Source organism: Neltuma alba, unplaced genomic scaffold, assembly GCF_004799145.2.
Source record: "Neltuma alba isolate B1F8T4 unplaced genomic scaffold, ASM479914v2 tig00012716_pilon, whole genome shotgun sequence".
In the NCBI taxonomy this organism is placed as follows: domain Eukaryota; kingdom Viridiplantae; phylum Streptophyta; class Magnoliopsida; order Fabales; family Fabaceae; genus Neltuma; species Neltuma alba.
Window position 1 is genome coordinate 25,369 of NW_021637142.1, and position 21,810 is coordinate 47,178.

General features: G+C 35.0%; 1 protein-coding gene across 1 annotated transcript; it reads right to left on the reverse strand.

Moving 5' to 3' along the window:
• Positions 1 to 1,899: 1,899 nt before the first annotated feature.
• Positions 1,900 to 18,369, reverse strand: LOC114730203 (sterol 3-beta-glucosyltransferase UGT80A2). The gene is made up of 14 exons (XM_028917234.1): positions 18,139 to 18,369; positions 15,899 to 16,080; positions 15,215 to 15,454; positions 13,652 to 13,763; positions 12,025 to 12,195; positions 11,318 to 11,381; positions 11,106 to 11,163; positions 10,828 to 11,005; positions 10,346 to 10,476; positions 9,216 to 9,318; positions 9,060 to 9,136; positions 8,557 to 8,604; positions 8,326 to 8,475; positions 1,900 to 2,314 (listed from the first exon to the last, which is right to left on the reverse strand). Exons 1-14 carry the CDS (start codon positions 18,317 to 18,319, stop codon positions 2,141 to 2,143), a joined length of 1,869 nt encoding a protein of 622 aa, XP_028773067.1. The 5' UTR covers positions 18,320 to 18,369; the 3' UTR covers positions 1,900 to 2,140.
• Positions 18,370 to 21,810: the final 3,441 nt, after the last annotated feature.

Below are 21,810 nucleotides of genomic sequence, written 5' to 3' on the forward strand. Positions count from 1 at the left end.
TAACTTTTTAATAGTAATTTACGGAATATGATATAAATATGTGAGAAGAATTTTGTCTCAGTTTACATAAAACGTGTTTGTAGGAAATTTCTATTATGATCTCAAACAGGCCCTGTGTATCACTTCCCCTGCCACCTTTGGAGATAGCTTTACTTTTATAAAATTAATTAATTTTAAATATTTATAATTCTGTATATAGAAGACTGCTTTTCTGTTGTTTTTATAACTCCATTAAGATGGGCTTTTAAGATTCTCAGTTTGTTTTCGTCAAAATCACATTTTGACTAAAACCAACCATTTTCAGTTACACACTTCATGGATACAAGAGACCATTAATAGGAGGGAAAAAGTAGTGTGTATGTATTTGGAATTTTGAAAAAACAGGAGGCTTCATATTAATCTACCGCTATACAAGAATTTCATGTTAAACAAGTACTCCCCACCATTACAAAATATAGATCATATTTTAAAAAAATTTCTAAAATATATGTAAATTTTGTAGAATTTTAAGAATAATTAATGTTTTTGTTTCAAAAATTATCCCTAGTAAGTTTTGGATTGGATTAATATCATTGTTGGTCTTTATAATTTAATTAAATTTGAATTTTGGTCCCTATACTTAAACTCAAATTAAATCTTTATGAAACTATATGATCAAAATCAATGACTTGAAATTACAGGAATCAAAACTAAAATTGGATCAAACTATAGTTAACTATGTTAAGATTTCATTTGAAAGAAAGAAAATGTTTTTAAGACATCAACTTTTTTTTTTGGCTTTTGTGTTAGTTAAAAATGACTATATTGAGTACCAAAGGAGTATTACATTACCTAGTGATGCAAAATCGTTATATAAAAAACAACTAGTTTAATGATTTGATTTATAAATAAGACTAAAAAAAATTCTTTCTAAGTTGTAAATAGAATCAAAGGAATATGTGTTTAATTTTATTAAAAAATATCTCTTTTCATTTTTATCTTATCCTTCACCAATCATCACAATGAATGACAAAAACTAAATATACTCTTAAAATTAAAAACAAGACAAACAAAATTACAATTAAAATTATAAATTCAAACTAATCTATGGCCAAGCCTCGTAACTCAATGACACCAAACATACACATTAAGTCTTTTTAAAGCATGAGGTCTTAAGTTTAGACGCTTTGTAAAAGTACAATGAAAATGTGAGTCATGACCCCCAAAAAAAAAAACCAATGCATGAGAAATGGGAAGGATTGGAAAGGGGGGAAGTAAACACTAACCTACATTTTAATGTTGGGTTAAGGTGCAAATTCATTTTAGAAATTCATTCAAAATCGTTAGGCACCGGAAATTACTTTTGAGTTCAAATTTGCCACTAAAGATTTAACATCATAGCGATTTTGCCCACTGTAGGCTTAACCTTTTAATATTTTAATATTTGCAGATATTTAGGAGACGAGGGAGGAAATATTTCATGGAGGCATAAAAAACAGAAGAGAGAGAGCATTGATTGAGGAGCATAACGGCAGAAGAGACCAATGAAAAAGGGAATGAGAGCAGGTGAAGCTGGGCAGTAATAATGGATGGCATGAATGCTCTGACCACAGACTGCTCTGCAACTCACTTTGAATTGGGAGGTTATGGGGCTAACCCACTCCTCGCATTTGCCCACTCCTTACTTGCCCCCCTCACCCTTCATGTCCTTTTCCAACAACAAAAAATGTTCACTCCAATTATTTATTCCACTTTCCTTTCCTTTTTTTTTTTTCAAATATTTTTAACTTAATGGATACATTTTAAAAATTTTAACGTCATTAATTATTTTTAACTTAATAATTTAAAGAAGAACGGATGTAAGATGTACAACTTAATAATACTCCCAGAGATAAGCTATTGGTAAATACAGAACGAGGATGACAAAAACAAAACCTTTCAACACCTGCTCGTATTATAAAACATCAGTCATCCTGAATTAGAATAATTACATGCATTAACACTAAAATGGAATTTTGTTAATAAAAGCATTGAGCATACGCAGCATTTGGTAACCTTATGGTAAGGATGAAGGGCTGAGCACATCCTATGATTGTAGTATCAATATCGTGATTTAAAAATAGAGATGGAATGAGGTGGGCCCTGAACAATTTACATTAAATCAAGAACAACCAAAACATCTACTTATAGAAAATAAACTTGAAGGCGTTGGCTCTGCCTCTGCCTCTGCCTCTGACTTCTTCCGAGGAAGCTGCTTGTAAAATGCTTTCACGGCGCCTGCTACACCATCTTCATTTTCCATGGCTTTAGCAAGTTCTACAGCACGTTCCTTTACCTGGCATGATATTTACGTCAGGACACATGGCAGTTAACTTTTTTCAGAATGCACCGAACCAAATCTCACAAACCTCCAAAAAAATAATGGTGTCCCCCACAGAGATGCCCTTGGAACTAGAAGAATTTATTTTAACAGAAAGAGAGATAAAGTAAAAATAGTCAATGCATACATGAGGTTGGTCACCAATTCTACCTTCGGTACCTGGACAATAGGACAATACCGACAAGCTTGTATATCCTATGAGGCCCCTAGGGTCTAACAAGCTGCCATTTGGTTTTCCTATGTTACTTCCAAACTTTTGACCACAACGTCCCCAAACTCAAAGTGAGAAAGGTTTAGTGTTGGATCCATTGAAATAGTGGAAGGACACGAAGTTGGTACCATGTCCCAGATATAGGGCATCCTATAAGCCACTCCTCACTTTGAACATGTACTTGAAAACTTGGACAAAGTAGGATGTACAATTTGTCAGTATTACTATGTAAAACTAGAAAAAAAAAATGTCTCCATTTTCAATCAGCAAAATTCTTTTGCGGCTAACTGCTGCTTCAATATTTAGCCCAAAACCACCCACCCCCTTCTCGCAATATAAATTTCTTTCTTTCCTTTAATAAGACTTGCAATATAAATTTCAAAAGCATATATTTAAAGCGGCCAGTTATTCTAGCTCATTCAATTATCCTTATGCAACACAATTCAGCAACTTACTATCAAAGTTAACTACTATACCATAGTCATGTGAGACTTCTCGTAGGCTTTGATTTTTTTTAATCTTTTGGTGACTTAACCCTAATGGGCTTGGGCCAAAAAACCCTAGTTCATTGCTCACTTATTCTGTCATAGACCTAGTCCACTGCTGTTTGAATTTAAAATTGAGATCCTGATTGGATTTTCTTATCTTTTAATCATTATTCTGATTCCTAAGATCTAGGCCTAATCATTTGAATGATTGCTGGATGATCTGCTAGGTCAAGACCGATGTATCTATTTAACTCCCTATCAACATTGAATAAAACATAGCAATTTTGCATCAGTTTCTTCATGGTATCAGAGTGCCATGATACAGTCTGGTATGGGCCTGAATTTTGACGGCCAAAACAGCCAGACAGTGTCAATCAACCACCCCTTTGCCATGGCTATGATGACTGGGTCTTCAAACTCGTCTGCCATGACCGTAGCAACTGGTTCTTCTGACTAGTCAGGGATATCCAATGCTAACCCTACTTCAATCACCATCCACAGACTCAATGGTGAAAACTATATGTAGTGGTCCTCTAGTGTGTGTCTGTACATCATGGGAAAAGGAAAATATGGCTACCTAATTGGTGCTGTCCAGAAACCTACTATCACTGATGACAAGTTCACAAGTTAGGAGGCAGAAAATTCTATGATTCAAGCATGGTTAATAAATTCGATGACAATAGAAATAATGCACATTTCACATTTTTTCAAACAGCCAAGGAGGTGTGGGATGTTGCACGAGATATGTTTGCTTCCATAAAAAACAAGGCTGCTGTACTGGAGATAGAACGGTTTCTCCATGACTTCAAGAAAGGTAATCTATCAATTACTCAATATTACACTGACTTGATTGTTCAATGGCAACAGCTAACTCTATATGAACCGCATGAGTGGAAGTGTGCTGAAGATGCTGCTCTCTACGCAAAAATCAAAGAAGAAAAACGAATTTTTAAATTTCTCCTTGGACTTGATGCTGCCTTTGAAGAAGTTCGAGATAGAATAATGAGTCTTGAGACTCTACCTCCCTTACGAATGGGATTGCTGAACGCAAAAATAAATATCTCCTTGAGGTTGCCCGTGGCCTTCTATTCACTTGCAATGTTCCTAAGTTTTTTTGGGGGGATGCGATTCTCATTGCTACCCATTTAATAAATCGTCTTCCTAGTCGTATTCTTTCCTATGTCACTCCTCTTGCTAAACTTAGGGAAACTCGTTCTATCAGTCATCTTGATTACACTCTACCCCTTCGAGTCTTTGGTTGTTCCGTTTTTGTACACCAACACCATCCTCCTTCCAAATTTGACCCCAGGTTTGTCAAGTGTGTTTCTAGGATATTCCAATTCCCAAAAGGGTTACAAGTGCTACGATCCTACCACCAAACACCTCTTTGTTAGCCGAGATGTTTCCTTTGTGGAACAAGAATCCTATTTCCCTAAATCTTCAATTCAGGGGAAGAGTTGGAATGAATTTCAGATTGAATTTATTCTTGAACCTGTTCCTCCCTCTGATCCTATTCAGCTTCTCAATGACCCTTCCACAGTTATGCCAAGCGCTGAAGTTGAACCAAAAATAAAACAATTTGATAAGACTTACACTCGTAGAAACAAACAGGTAGTTGGGATCAGTATACCTGAGGCAATGCCACCCTCAGAATCGGTGTTGGATCCTGATTTAGTGACCAATGATGTTGAGCAGTCTTGGTCAGTGGAGATAAATGAGTCAGAACTCCATATTGCTTTGAGGAAGCAACCTCGGTCATGCACCAAGCATCCTATTCAGAAGTATGTATCTTATGCTACTCTCTCACGGAATCATTATAGCTTTGTTACTAGTCTTGATCATATTAAAGTCCCTAACAATATATATGAAGCTCTAGAAAGTCCTGATTGGAAAAATGCTGTGATGGAAGAAATAAGAGTACTAGAAAAGAATAATACATGGGAGATCACTGCACTACCAAAGGGGATGTCACCCGTGGGTTGCAAATGGGTGTTCACACCAAAATTTAATGATGATGGCTCTCTCAACAAGTATAAAGCAAGACTAGTTGTGAAGGGGTTCACTCAAACATATGGAATAGACTACAATGAGACTTTTGCTCCCGTTGCCAAGTTAAATACCATCAGGGTTCTTCTATCTATTGTTGCGAATCTTAACTAGCCCCTTCAACAACTTGATATTAAAAATGCATTCTTAAATGGTGAATTGAAAGAGGAAGTATACATGAGGCTTCTACCCGGGTTTGATAAGGGGAGAGATGGTTAGGTATGTAAACTAAAAAAGTCTATATATGGTTTAAAGCAATCAACTCGAGCTTGGTTTGATAGGTTTTCTACAGTTCTCAAGACTGAAGGTTACAAACAAAGTTTATCAGATCACACCATGTTTGTTTCAAGAAATAGTGACTCAATAACCATCCTCATTGTGTATGTGGATGACATCATCCTTACCGGCAATGATGTCAAGGAAATAAATAGAATTAAAGCTGCCCTCAACAAGCATTTCAAAGTAAAAGACCTTGGGAACCTTAAATATTTTTTGGGTATGGAAGTAGCCAAATCCAAAAAGGGATTCTATGTTTCTCAACGAAAGTATATTCTAGATTTACTCAAGGAAACTGGGATGCTTGGGTGTAGGCCTAGCAAGGTTCCTATCAGCACCAAGAAGAAAAAGGCTAGAAAAGATAAGAATCCAGCAAAAACAGAAAAAGAAGCAGCATAAAGAAAGAAACAAGAGAAAGATGAGGCAGCTACGAATAAAGGACAATATCAAAGATTGGTTGGTAAACTTATTTATTTCTCCCATACTAGACCAGATATTGCCTTTGCAGTGAGCGTAGCCAGTTAGCATATGCACTCTCCTAAGAAGAAACATATAGATGCAGCATATAAAATTCTAAGGTACCTTAAAGGTACACCTGGCCAGGGACTCTTCTTCAAAAAAGAATGATGATAGAAGTGTTGAAACTTATATGGATGCTGATTGGGCAGGGGCCCAAAAAGATAGCAGGTCAACATCCGGTTACTGTACTTTTGTGTGGGGAAATTTGGTGACATGGCAAAGTAAAAAACAGAGAGTTGTAGCCAAGAGCAGTGCAGAATCTGAACTGAGAGCTCTAGCTCATGGTATTATGGAAGGGTTATGGCTGAAGAGAGTGGCAGAAGAAGCACAATTTCAAATTGAATCTCCCCTGAAGTTTTACTGTGACAACAAGGCAGCCCTGAGTATGGCTCTAAACCCTGTGCAACATAGTAGAACGAAACATTTTGAAGTTGATCGTCACTTTATCAGAGAGAAGGTTGAAGGCGGGATTATTTGTCCATCCTATGTTCCTACAAAGTTACAATTGGCAAATGTTCTCACCAAAGGACAACCTGAGGAGGTGTTCGCAAAATTCATAGGCAAGTTGGACATGATTAATATCTATGATCCAACTTGAGGGGGCGTGTGGTAATTATGTAAATATTATTATTGTAAATATCTTAGGCTGTTATTAGGGACTATATTACAGGATAATAGGAGGAGGATATCATGGGATTTTATTTGACGATCTCAACTATTGATGGTTGAAGATTCCCCTATACTCTATATATTTTGCTGATTCAATACAGTAACAATCATCGGATTATTCAAACTGAAAGTTTTCCACAGTTATGGCACTATAGGCTCGGTCATTCGAATTTGCATTACATGTCAAAGTTGTTTCCTCATTTATTGAATAGAAGTAATGTTCCTTTTATCTATGATATTTGCCAACTTGTCAAACTCACTAGATCAACCTACAAACCACACTCTCATCAAGTCACCAAACCATATCATCTTATTCACAATGACATATGGGGACCATCTCGAATACTATCTCTTTCTAATGCTAAATGGTTCGCAACCTTTATCGATGACCACACACACCTAACTTGGGTATTTTTAATGAAAGAAAAATCAGATTTGCCTTCAACCTTCATAACCTTTCACAAAATGATTTCTGCTCAATTTCAAACTCAAATTCTCACACTTCAAAGTGACAATGGAAGGGAATGCATGGGCCATACCTTGCACTAATACCTACGTGACCATAAAATAATCCATCAAACCAGTTGTGTCAATACTCCCCAACAAAATAGGATTGCAAAAAGAAAAAATAGACATATCCTAGAAGTTACCCGCACCCTCTTATTCACTCACAATGTCCACATAAGACCAGATATAAGCTTAGCAGTTGGAGTGGTTAGTCGATTCTCAGATCAACCACAAGAGGCACATATGGAGGCAATATATACAATTCTCAAATATTTAAAGATGAGACCAGGAAGAGGAATCTTCTTTGCGAAGGGAGACTCTAGAGATATGGTAGTATACAGTAATGTAGACCATGGAAGAACCCGAGTTGAAAGAAAATCAACTGGGGGATACTTTATGTTTGTGTGGGGTAACCTGGTAACATGGAGGAGCAAGAAACAAATTGTAGTTTCTAGAAGCAGTACAGAAGCTGAATTAAGAGCCCTAGCAGATGGAGTTTGTGAGGGCATGTGGATAATTAGAGCCTTGAAGGAGCTCAACATTAAATTTAATTCACCCATAAGGTATGGTGTGAGAGCATGGCTGTTCTACAAATGGTTCACAATCCGGTACACCACAACAGAACTAAGCATGTAGACATTGATTGACATTTTATAAAGGAGAAGACTAAGTCAAAGGTGATCGATCTCTTGCACATAAGCTCACTCTCACAACTCACAGATGTTCTTACAAAGCCCCTAGACCGAATTCGAAAGTTTTAGAAGCAAGTTGGGCATGTTAGACATTGCCAACTTGAGGGGGAGTGTTGGTGACTTAAACCTAATGGGCTTGGGCCGAAAAACCTTACTTCATTGCTCAATTATTCTGTCATAGACTTAAATCCACTGCTGTTTGAATTTTAAATTGAGATCCTGATTGTATTTTCTTATCTTTTAATTATTATTTTGATTCCTAAGATCTCGGCCTAATCATTGGAATGATTGGCAGATGATCTGCTAGGTCAAGACTGATGTATCTATTTAACTCCCTATCAACATTGAATAAAATATAGCAATTTTGCATCAGTTTCTTCATAATCAAAAACCACATATTCACTAATCAACAAGATGAATGCATAATTAGCAGACCAATATAGACAAAGCCATAATATTTTAGCCCGCAACGTTCGTTAAGAAGAAGCAGGTTCCTCTCAGGGCTTTTAGTAATATCAAACTAAATAAATTGGCTAGTTGAGAGAACTTATTTTTCACCTGGGAATCTAGCATATAATTTATTGCATCAACTAACTTGGGCAGCGAAAACTCATCAACAGGAATAGGTGCAGGACCAACTCCTTTGGCATGCACTCTGTCACCCCAGAACGGTTGATCACCAAAGAAAGGAACTATGGTTGTTGGGCACTATCACAAAGGACAACAATGAGAAGAAAACATAACCAAATAATATTATATCAAGAATCCAAGAAGCTACAAATTCCTTACAGCAGCTTTTAATCCAGCAGCAGTTGTTCCAGCGCCTCCATGATGCACCTGAATGTCACCTTTGTTTACTATTTTATCCAATAAAAATTATGCATGAAATTTCAAAATTTCATTGTTTCTGTATCTATTTATGTATATTATTAAGATTAATAAAATAAACATAAATCATGAAAGTCCACAACTGCTACACACTCAGATAATTACATGATGTAGGACAAGGGAAAAAGGAGGAGGGGAAATAAGAGAAGAATGAAGGAAAAAGTGGAGAAATAGGGAGAGTGACAACAAAATGGACTTAATTTTCTTTTTGGGTCCAAAATAGGGACTTGATTGAATTCTAAACTTTTCTTTTTCTTTTTGGCCACAGAATTCTAAGCTTTCTTATGCCTAGCATAAGTCTGCAGTTCTCCATTATTACAACTACGAGAAAATTTGTGCTTCCGTAACATCGAGGTTACTTTCATAATGTGCTGAACCAGAGTAAACAAACAAGAAAATCTTACCACAGCCTTGCAGCGCAAGAAAAGCCAATCATGAGGAACATTATCCAATAAGTATATTGAATCCTTTGGTTCTGACACTGGGAAAAAGCATACGTAGTCAAAAATAAGCAAATAAACTATCATCATGGAAGAAGAAAGAATAAGCGATATCCTTACAATTCCCAAGACCCCCCCATCCTTTATTGATGATGCCTCTCTGTCCAGTTTTCTCCAGTGCTTGCACAATTATTTGAGTCATTTTTTCTGGCCCTTCAACAGGCTGTAATAAGAAGGCAACAGTGACAAGCAATGAGGTAAAACAAGCCTGATTTCTCTTTATTATCAAGCAGGACATTAAACCTGCACATCTAATCTATTACTCGCAAAAGAGCATTTGCACAACCAAAATCATTATTTTAGAGAGAATATTACAAACATCAAAAAACAGATGGCAGAAATTCAAACAATGAAGTACTTTATTGCCTTAAAAAATACTACCTCTGGTCCTTAATACAAGACCTTGTTTGACTTTTACTTTGGTCCTAAATATAAAACCCTAATCCACTTTGTCTTTTATATTTATGCATTTTTTTTCAAAGTAGTCCTTCTAATAATAGTAGTTCTAGTCAATACACTTGATTAACAAGGATATTTTAGAAAAGACAACACCTATTTATTACAAATAACTAGTTTAACTTATTTCCTTAATATTCTCAAATTAGTCAACTAGCTCTTATATTTAGAACAGGAAGTAGTACAAACAAAATAATAAAACATTTGATAAACGAGATTTAAAATTTGTAAGTAATTCCATGACACTATAGGATGGGAAAAAATATATGAAATCAAGCATTCCCCAAATCAAAATCAGAAGGCGACTGACTAGCAGTGGCTTTGAAAATAAATCATATGATGCCTAGTATTTGAAGAGAAAAATGTAAATACTCAAAAGTCGAACCTTATCACAATTACCTCAAGATTTGCAATATAATTTCCTTAATTTTTCAGATTCACAATTCAAAATAGATCAGAAAAAATAACCAGATCGTGCTCTCATTGATAATACTAGTTCTAAGTTCCTTGATTCTAAGAATAGAAAATACAATTTAATTTGTTATCCCATGTATTACAGCAGATGGAAGCAAGATAACATTTGATAGATGCTTTGAGGCACCTTGTCATCAGAATCCATTTTGTTACCCACAGTAAAAATGATGAGTCACCAAACCATATTCTTAAAGCTAGATTTAGCATACAGAATTCATGTACGAACCAAAGGCATAAAAAGTAAACATAAGAAGACTCACCAGGCTACCAAATCCAATATAAATGGGCTTGTCACCAGCTTCAAGCCATTTTACGAGGGATTCAGGAGGTTCATAGTTTGATGCAAGATCGAGGAAGCAAAACCCAACCACATCAATTTTTGGTCCCCAATCTGCCAACCAAGAAAAAACAGTAAAACATCCAAATTGCATATCAAGAGACATAATTCAACCTATCACAAAAGTTCTGAGAAACATCCTCCTTTAATGCAACTATTGCCAGTCAAGAGAATTAGATTTTTCATTACATTTAACCACAAAAAGAGACCAATGAAAATAATGAATATATATTTTAAGTTAATTATTTTTATCATAAAGAATATAAGCATAACACAAGGCACTAGAGTTATGAAATGAAGAATTCAAGAAATCTCCACTACGATATGAAACTGTATCTATCAAACTCCGAATAAAATAAATGACTTGACATAAAAAGCAGTAAAACTGACACCTAAAACAACCACCTTTTGGTTTAGGAACAAGGTGAGGGCTCCATATATATGCATGTGGAACATCAGTGTCAGAGCCTTGTGAACCACTCAAATACGTGACTGGTCGCAACTTCAGCTTTTTCTTCCTAAGATCATTAATCATGTCGCGAATTCCCAGCCAAATCAATGAGTCGACAATTTGATATGAAAGCTGAAGGAGTTACAAATGATCACTTTTGAGTGAAACAAGAGGGCAACAAAAATAAAAGGGATGAAAGGAGATGATAACAGATATGAAATAAATAACTCACCCTATAACCAGCTTGTTGCTTAACACGGGACAAAGGATGTGGAAATTCACTGGTTGGTCTGGAAGGAAAAGGAAAAATACATATAATGTGGATTTAAATCCCCCAACAAAGCTAAAACCAACGCAATCAATAGGTAAAGAACATGAATGAATAACAGTAGACTGGAATAACTGGATGAAATTGTGAAACAAGATTACATAGATGAGACTTACGTCCATGGCATAGTGAAAAATATATGTATTGGTATTTTCAGTGCTTCTGCCACGTGGGTATGCCCTAAAGATTGGCATCACAATTTCAGACAGGTCGAAAAATATAATTAACCAGCAGGCAGAAAAGGCACAGTAAAACAAATAAAAGAGCAGTATAGAAACAGCAACCAAAATTACAAAGTAGAAGCAGAATTAGTCCATAATAGCATGTCCAGCGGAGATGAGAAAAGAAATTTGGAAGCCACCAAGATACAAGACAGCATGGCGTATCATCTAATGACTAAAGTTGGAATATGATGAGAAATAAAGTCTATTGGTGGAGCTCAAGGTCTATTTCTGAGGCAGATTTTCCAGACTATTTTTCATTCACAGTGATAAAAGAAATATTTTAATGGATATGGAATTATATAAACTAGAAAATTTTTAGATGTGTCACGTCTCAAAAATTCAAAGAAATACTATGGAAGCTTTCTTCCATCAGATTGAGCAAGTAAGACAAATTATGCTTTTAGCTAATGAAGAGTTCCATCAGTGGAGCACCTTTAAATGCAAGCATCAGGGCAAGCATTCGGCCCAGATTGATAAGCCTCTGCTGTATATATCCCCTTATTCAGAATCAATGAAATATACAAGAATGTTTTTTTACTCCTCTCTACGTGCACAAATTCAACCCGTCGTATTTACACGTGTTGATCAAGAAAACATACCATATGCTGGTGGATTGGCAATAATTGCATCCGCTTTGAAGGAGACACCAGAATCAATATCAGGTTCCTTACAGGCTGGAAGCAAGGAGTTAACGATCTCCTTGATTTGATTTCGCTGAATAGGTATGTCAGAAGGTCCTGATGGAAGGAAGCCCTTATTTTTAACCATATCTGCTCCAGAAAGGAAAATGAAAAATAAAATAGAAAAACAATTATACAGAAGGCTATAATCCCATGATCTGAACTCCAAAAGCACTGTTTTAGACCATTTCAGGAAAACAAGCTTCTTTCAAGCAAAAGAGTTTGCCACTTAGAAAATGAGTAGGGTGAAGAAAACATATTGCACAGCCAATTCTTTGTAAGAGTAGGCATCCAGTTTTTTCTTAGCTATCCATAACTTAGAAAGGTAACGGTTACAAAATCATACGGGAGTTGACAGAGCAGGATTTACAATGATTTAAGATACACATACATAAAAGATCAAATAATCTGATAAAGATTAGGTCTCACCAAGCACCTCACTTCTTGCCATTTTCTTAAGTTTTTCTTGCAAATCATAAGGGTTTCTTATCCTTGCCATTTCCTCTAATGATAATGGAAAACAAGACTTAGAGGATAGACATGGGGAATTTTAGGGTAAAAGCAAAAAGCATACAACATCCGTTTCAAAACATCTACCGTTTAAGGTTATGCATACAATTTATGAAAGCTATTAAATGATCTAGATTTATAGTAAATTTTGGTTTTAATTTGTTTTGGACTAAAATATCCTTAAATAATGGAGAAAGCAAATTTGAGATCAGTGGACTTATGATTGTTGTAATTAATGAAGGATAAATTTGTACAAAAATAATTAATACTCAATGAAATTTTATAACTTTGAAAATAAAAAACCAAAACTTCAAAACAGATATTTTGAAATGGCCTACATTGCCGAGAAAGTGATTTTCGCAAAAATTAGGAGCAGTTAGAAATTGATTGTCCTGACAATGGCCTTGTAGCCTAGTGGTATGAGAGTTTCAAGTTATTGGTTTGATCCTGCTTGTAACCTCAGGCTAACAGTGCCTACCCCTTTAACTCTGTGTGTGTGTGTGTGTGTGAGAAGTGGTAAAGCAGTCCCAGCCGCCTACATCTAATCAAAGGAGTTAACAAAATAAGCACCCACAAGCACAGCTTGCACAAAAATCCCAACCGCAGTTTGATCAACAACAGGACAAAAAATTCCATATAGTTATGAGAACCCAATGTGAAAGATCTAACAAATTAGACTGTTTTGCAAAACTATTGCATTAAATGTCACCAAAAAAAATACAATTTCATTTTTAAAAAAAGGTAATGCACAAACATGCACATGTATATGCACAGATGGACACACTATTGAGGTCAAAAGCCTCAATAGGATGATATCAATATACACTTAAGCCCACTTGTTATAGTGTAAGCAGAAGCCCAAATGCACCATATATAGTAGTGCTTTGAAACAGGCTGAAACAGAGGTTCCTCAGAAGATACCCTTAAACCAGTTTCGACAACAAGCAAGAAGCCAAAACAAAATGAGCAGGAGGACTGATAAACAACGACTACTCAGATAATTTAGTAGAAATGTACATGGGTTTATGGTACATACAACCAGCAAGGACTTTTGGATCACCGCCTAACGGATAAAACTCCAAGCCAGCTGTCAGGACAAACTCCTTAAAATTTGAATGTGTAGCTAACCTAACACGATGACCATAGTCCTGCACATAAATGCATATAAGAGCCTCAATTTTAACTCAAAGAATCTTCAATGGAATTCAAACTTTGAAACTTCAAAATTCAATCAACACATTATTTTTTCTAAGATAGTTATCCGAGCAATTGACACATCGTTTCTTCTAACATGAAGTCTGAACAATTTAATAAACAAAAACCTTTCACTAACAGAAGTTGGAGTAGTGTATCAAAGTATACTTAATAGCAGTTAGCTGCTAGTTAACACCTTTGTGCAAGGAAGGAAATAATACCAGAGAATTAAACTGGGTAGCAGAGAACCCCTGGTGCAGCAGTTAGGGGAAAAAATGGAGTAATTGTATTTTAAGTTGTAAAAGCTGAGCAATAGTCAAGACAGCATACTGTATCAGGCACCCGTTTTCAAGCAAAGACTTTTAAATACCATTAAGACATCAAACACCCAGTTTCATTTCTAAACCCCAATCTAAATTTTTTGAAAGTTTGAAATGCTATAATGCAGCCAATGCATGTAGATCAGGATACTACAACGAGGGCTGACTAAAACCTATAAGAGAATTGAAACAAAATAAAGTTAAGAGGAAAATTTTGCTGGGAGGATAATGAAAATGAGAAAGGATAATTATGTCTGCATGCATAATATTTTTTTCCTTCTAATATGGTCTTTCCCCTTGTAAACCAAGAGAATCACAACAATTTCTTTAATCTGCCAACTAGGATGACTACTTAGCCTTGACAATCTACAAGTGACATACACCAAATTTTATGTTGTCATAGTCTATGAAGCAGCATGATAGATAAGATATAAAGAATAGAAGCAACGTTTTAAAGCATGAAAGTTATGAAAGAATGACTGGACCTTCATACTGCATGTTTTCAGAGTGAATGACACCTGGAAGCCTCTATCAATCTTCTCTAGGTGTTTTCCTTATGTTATTTCCCCATAACAAAATAAAATATCTCGCAACACATGCCCACATTCAAATGAAGCTCAAAAGAGGCTCCAAGGAATTCCATAATCACAGAAAAAAACATAAGGCTATGGCTTTCAGACCGGCCACATTTTCATGACACCACTAATAATTATAAAGCAGCTTGCAATATTTGGAAGTATTCAATATTTTAGCACATTTTTCCAGCAAATTCAACAAAAAAAAAAATTATTGCCAATTTTATTTTTGAATTTGAGAGGACTCCGGTGAAAATATGTTGATGTGATGTGGTTTCTTTATGTTCTGGATCTTTGTTACCAGCTCTCCATCTTGAAACCCAAAGGCTAAGCCTTCAAAGAATCACCACTGGTACCAATGTCGCCAGTTGATGTATGGTGCTTTCTTTATTCAATAAAATGTGTTACTATGAACAGAACTTGTTTTTGTTTTTAACCATCGGGGTTGGAGTTTCGCCACCCCTAAAAGGGGACAAGCAAAAGTTGAGGCATAATGAATAGAGTATGTACCTGCAATCGTTTGCCTATTGCAATAAATGGTTGCACATCACCACGTGTACCAACAATAAGCATTACTATCTGTAATGGCGGTATGTATTGAAGGTCTGTTGCATCAAGCGAATCATCATCAACTACATTATCTGCATGTTTGGATTGAGCCCTGAGGGCTTCAGGTTCTACATCTCCTGGAACTTCAAATTCTACAGTTCCATCACCCTTTACAGTAGCTATTCTGTTTAACAATTTAAGCTGCACAATTATAAAATTTAACTGAGGGTTCATGCTGATAAGCTTAAAATATAAGATGATGATGATAATGATGTCAAAAAGAGCATGGTGATTGTTGAAAACTAACATTGACCACTTTTTTGCCCAAAACATTCATTAGGTTCCAATCAGTGAAATTTTTATTGGCCAAAGAATTCCTACTTCCTCACAAGAAAACCAATTATGCTTAAAAGAAGACTGTCAGAACTTGACTATTTAGAATATCCAACTGTTCTATAATGATTGAAGCAGATACATGGAATCAAAGTCAGCCTATTTTCACTTTAGTTGGTTTAGTTATTAGGTAGCTATTCTTAGGTAATAAAACTGCTACCATTAGTCTTTAGAAGTGGGTGACGAAAGAATGCTTGGAAACCAGCATATGGGGTGAGGGAAGGCAAAAGTTTATAGATCACAGTAAATTACCTTCTCTTGGACAGGAATTTTGTCATCAAAAATTTGTGCCGCATCCTCGGGCCGTAGATGTCTCTGTCTCTCTGTTTTGGATCTTTCCAACTTAGACTGGCTTGAATTTGACTCCAACTTATCAGTATGTGATATTCCTATAGGTAATGTGCTCACTTTACACAACCCTCTCCCAGAAATCCCTGAGCAAGAACAGTAAACATGAGTACCCTAGATATAACCCAGAAATGAGCAACAAAGTCAAGGCATCAAACATAATGTTAAAAAAAGTAATTGTGATATGATAGAGTGCGATTGACAGAGAACCTCACAATAGGTTAGTTATAGGAAGTAGGAATTAATCTACCAACAAAAAGGAGAGAAGCAGTTTCTGATAAACTTTCAAATAAATGTAATAGACAAAGAGGTCATGACACCCATATCAGGCAACCAACGCTTAATCTATGTGTGTTGCACGTAAAGAAGAGAATCTATATATCTATATAGTCTATAAAAGCTATAGAGAGCCATTTGACATATGAATAGTAACTAGCTTGTGTTAGGCTCTGCGCATAGCACAGGCCCCACATCTAGTTAATCATAAAAAATGTTGCAAAGAACAAAGATCATTACTGATCCGCAACTAGACTGTCAAGAAACCACAAAATCCTGGAAGGATCAAATACCAAGAAAAGCCTGTAGAAGACATGATGAAGTTAAGAGGCAAAGAAAATGCAAAATCCAATAATAACACAAACACACACAAAACAAGATGACGTAACTAAGCGTTGATACACTAATAATCAACTATTTAGCATAAGGTGACCATGATTCTAATAAAGCACATTTCAAAATGACATAAGTATCCATACAGTCATTTAATCATTTTACAACATGCCAATGATAAGATTAAAGGATATCATATAATATGAGTTGTTTGGGCTGTATCTATTTCCACAATTTGCTTTTCATTAAACACTGATGGCCAAGCCTCCAACAATTTTGTGGTCTCACAACAAATATCTGGCCCCCCCTTTATTTCATAAAAGGAATGAAGGCTTAAAGTTCAATATTTTGCACGCCAGAGAATCTTGTTGAACACTTGAGATTTCCCTAAAAAGCAACGATAAAACATTCCAGGTACTTATATAGCTTTTGACATTAAGTGGCCAAACTAGTCAGTAAATCCCAACTTGGATAAATTTATTTTGAAAAATTTTCAATACAAATTACGATGGAGTAGAGTGAGACGGCATCACTAACAAATGTCAGTGAGACTAAAATCCACATAGCAGCTCTTAGAATGCTTCTGCTCTCGGAATAAGATTTTTCATTCAACCAAAAAAGGAGGAGAAAAAAGATGCGTTTCATATCACTGAAAGAATATAAAACTTTTTCCACCATGAGATACGTGTCTAAAGATATCAGATTCCTCAAAGACAATACTAAACCTCGGATTGTCTGTTACTTCTACAACACACGCACACGCAGAAACATAAATACATTAAAGAAACATGCATGCATGCGCATGCGCGCGCGCGCACAACAGCTGTAGTCCTTTGCTTGGTTCCTAGGAAGTTGAATATCCTTAATTTAACAGCATTACATCCACAATGACATTTGTGAACCCTGTTGACTTCATTAATCCCCACAGTTGACTACTTATGTGACAAGGAATTGGAATTTGCTTTGTGCTTTGTTCTTGGGAAGTCGGATAACCTAGCGTATAATCCCGCCTATTATGACTACAAGTGGCTAATCTCAGTATAACCCGCAATGTTCATAGCAAAATAAGTGCAACTGCCGGGGTGGATTACAGTGATAAATAATCCATTCGACGAAATCCCAAAGGTTCTTAATGACCTTCCCCGCGAGAGGTGCGCTTGGCACGGCAAACAAGTTAGAATTAAATAAGCCCATCCCGTCTCCCACGTATTGATTATCTTTGGGGCAGTTGGTCCGTGATATTCCAAAGCCGCCAACTTCAAATTTTCAAAGGATTATTTCGATCGGATTTTGCCGGTCGTTCAGTTTTCTAGAAATCAAGTAAGAGGTAACTATAATTAATGACATAGAACTTCTCAGGGGAAAAAAAATCTTAAGGAATCTGTTATAATGTAACCAAAGTCCATTGACTAATGGTTGTCTAGAGACAAGTCCAAATGCAATTTTCTTCTGTTGTTCTTAATTTACAAAGCATAAACTCAGGAGACGAAGGAGGAGGAAGAGAAGATGAGTCCAACAAAGATAATTTTACAAACCAGAAGAGCTACTGCCACCATTATCAAGTGAGGCACCATTAGCGGCATCTCTACTACCATCCATTCCAATTCCTTTGCTACTTCCACTCCCAACACCATCAGGCACTTCATGCTGAACTCTGACCGAGAGATCGCTGGAACTGGAAGAAGAGCTCCGGCGTTTTTCCTGCAAGTCGGCCATTACGAGGGCCCCCGATTCCGATGGAATCGATGCAGATCGAAGGAGAGACAGAAGAGGAAGAGAGAATTCAGAGAAGGAATCAGTAGAAAGAGAAAGAGGGAGGGGGTGGTGAAGAGAGAGTGGGGGTGGGAAAGTGCAGAAAAGAAGAGGGGACACGTCCGCAAATGCGCGTGAATGTGATATTTAGAAAGCGCACACTCGACATTCGCAACCGCTGCATTCGAATTCGATTCGATTTTTATTTGGATTTTGGACCCGATGTAAATGGGAGGCAAACACCATCGTCGTGTCGATCTTCGGTGCGGGGAAAATCATCGCGTCATTGTCTGAACAATTTGCGACTATTTCCGATTCAATTCTTTTCCCAAAGGAAAAGAAAACATAAATAGGCATTTATTTAAATATAATAGATATATAAATAAGACGAAGAAGAACTATTCAACTTTAAAAAATTATAAACTATTAAGTTTCACTCCTTTTATTGATGAAGAGTTGATATTAATCATAATCAATAATAAAATGTTTTAATGAAATAATAAAATGTAAGGACACAAAAATGTCCACAAATTTATAAATTACTACTACTCCGGTCCTAATTATAAGAGCCAATTGACTAATTTGAGAAAATTAAAAAACAAGCTGAGTTAATTATTTGTCCTAAATAAGTGTTGTCTTTCCTAAAATATCCTTACTAATCAAGTGTATTGACTAGAACTATCATTGTTAGAATGAATACTTTGAAAAAAAATATAAATATGAGAGAAAAAGTGGATTGTGGTCTTATATTTAGGATCAAAATAAAAGTCAAACATAATCTTATATTAAGACAAGAGGTAGTACAATTTAAAACCCATTGAATTAGTCCATTAACTAGTTTTAGGATGGATCATCTGAGTTAGATTTTTTCTTTTTTCTTTTTATTAAACCTAATATAACTTCATCTTCAATCCTAAGAAAATAACATTGTGTTATATTTGTGATTTAGTAACTCTATTTTCTAGAATTTTTTTGGTTTATACCTGAATATTTCATTTACTTATTAATAATGCCTTTTTATTTAAGTATTATTCTTTTAAGAGTCATATGTGAATATTTTATATATTTTAGTTAAATTATTTGATTTTAATCGTGACTAGTCTGATTCTAGGTTAACCATTAATCCTTAAAAAGTCCATATAAAGTGATTTGGAATTAAATTATGGCAAAATTATATAAATACCCCTTAATTTAAAATATAAAAAATGAAAATGCAAAGTGACAATAATAGTTTAATATTTCTTCTAGTCCTATTTATAAACTTTAAATTTGAAGAGGGGTGTAATCCATTTCATAAGCTTTAATTTAGGTTTGTTTTAACATGTATTTTTTTATTTATTTTCACCATTAATTATTATTCTCTTTCTTTACTTGCACACTTTCTCTTATTACATTTCTCTGTATTTTTTCTTTTATCATTTTTTATTTATTACAAGAATATTTTTGGAAACAAAAGTATTTTTTTACATATTTATTATTTTTAATTAATTTTAACTAATTATTCATTATAAACAAACTGGTTATTTGAAGTTATAATAAAGATAAAAGGGAATAAGCAACAACTTCAACTCAATAAATCACAACAATTAAAGCTGTGACAATTGAAATTAGTTGTGCAATGATTGTGCGGTGATGAGTTGGATTGGATCCGTGGTTGTTAAATGATGAGTTGGTTGTTAAAATGCACAAACAAATATTAAGAACAAATTAATAAAGTTGTGGAGGAAGACATTCATAACTTTCAGAATTCAAAATAGTTTAGAGACTTGTTTGGATTATCATTTGAAATTACTATTAAGCATATTTTATGTAAGTCGATATAGAACTCTTTTTGTATACTTACCTTATATTCTGCAAATTACAATTGAAAAACTATTTATAAACCATTTTGAATAAGCTTTAAGAACATAATAACTAAGGGGAATTAAAAAACATTAGCTACAGCATAATGAGAAGTAAAAGGAAAAAAATGAATACAAGTCACTTATGGTATATTCTCCCACAACAACAACAAAAAACTAACAAAAATTTTCAATTTTGCATTTTTTTTCCAATTTTTTTTATATATTTATAAATTATTCTCATATCTCTCCCTTCTCTCTTTCTCTTTTCAATAAGAATTAAATAAAGGTGAATTTGAAAAATAATTATTAAATATATTACAAATGACTTATATACATTTAGGATCACAGCTCCCCACAAGTGACTTTCATTTAGAACTAGAGCAATATCAGTTGCAACTGTAATTTGTGCATTATGACTGGAGGATAAAAGGACCAGTGATGGGAATGCTGATGATTCCAGTAAACGAAAATGTCCATGTGTTGGACTTCTAGTCTCCTGTCTTTCTGAAATAGAAGCTCAATGTCCAACAAACAAGACATGAAGAGTGACCGCAATTTTTTGCGTCTGCAAATGCAAATATGGGTTACCCCTTTTCAGAATTAGAATAATGGGAGCGTGAAGATCCTGATTGAGTGTGAGAAGTTGAATCGCCCTCTTTGTTGCATATTTTCCACCTTTCATGAGGTGCAATCTTTTACCTGCAAAAAAGATTACTTTCGAAAAAAACCATAAGGAGTCCAAACCAGACGATAGAAAGGTAAGATTATATGGTTTTCTCCTTGTAATATATAAAATCCAAAGGAAATACAGCTAGTCAAGGAAATGTAAGAATCAGAATGAAAATGAAAGCCAAGTGATGAATCAAACCAGAAAAGCCTAAGAAAGAGAGCTAGTTAAAAGAGATGTTGTGGAGATTCAGAGGTATGTCCACAAAAAGGATAAATCTCAATGATGTTCAAGTGATGTTCAAGTGATGAGTCTTGAAGTAATTAGAAGTCAGGAATTTGTTGTTCAGTCTTTAAAAGTAGCATTTCATCTTCAGAAGGGATCTTCGTTTTCCGCAAAAATTGCCAAGAAGTGGGTAAGATATGAGGGGAGGAATTAAAATGATGCGCTAGCCATTTGTAACAGCCTAGTGTATCGCCAATCCAAACAAGCTTGATCCTCTTGTGTAGTCGGAGAATGGGATGAACCACGTAAAAATTGTACAAAAACCAAGAAGACTTCTGTTCCAAGAAAAAGAAGAGCGCGGCAGTATAAAGCCGGATACTTTAGTTTTACTAAATTTATTTTATTTGTTTCGCGTTAAATTTATATAACTGTCTAATGTGTATAATGTGTAATATAAAATGTTTGATTTAAATAATTATACTAATTATACCCTTTTATTATAATATACAAACATATATCGTTTTTATTTTTTTTAAAAAAATAATTTTTTATGAGGAGGACTTTTTTTTTAACCTTATGCAATTACTAAACCAATTAGAATAAAATTAATAATAAACTACATTGTCAAATCGTTGGGAATTCGTCTCATTTGCCAAATAACATCCAAAAAAGAAGTGTTTAGTCTGAGTATAAAATGAAGGCATTCATTTAACGCAGGA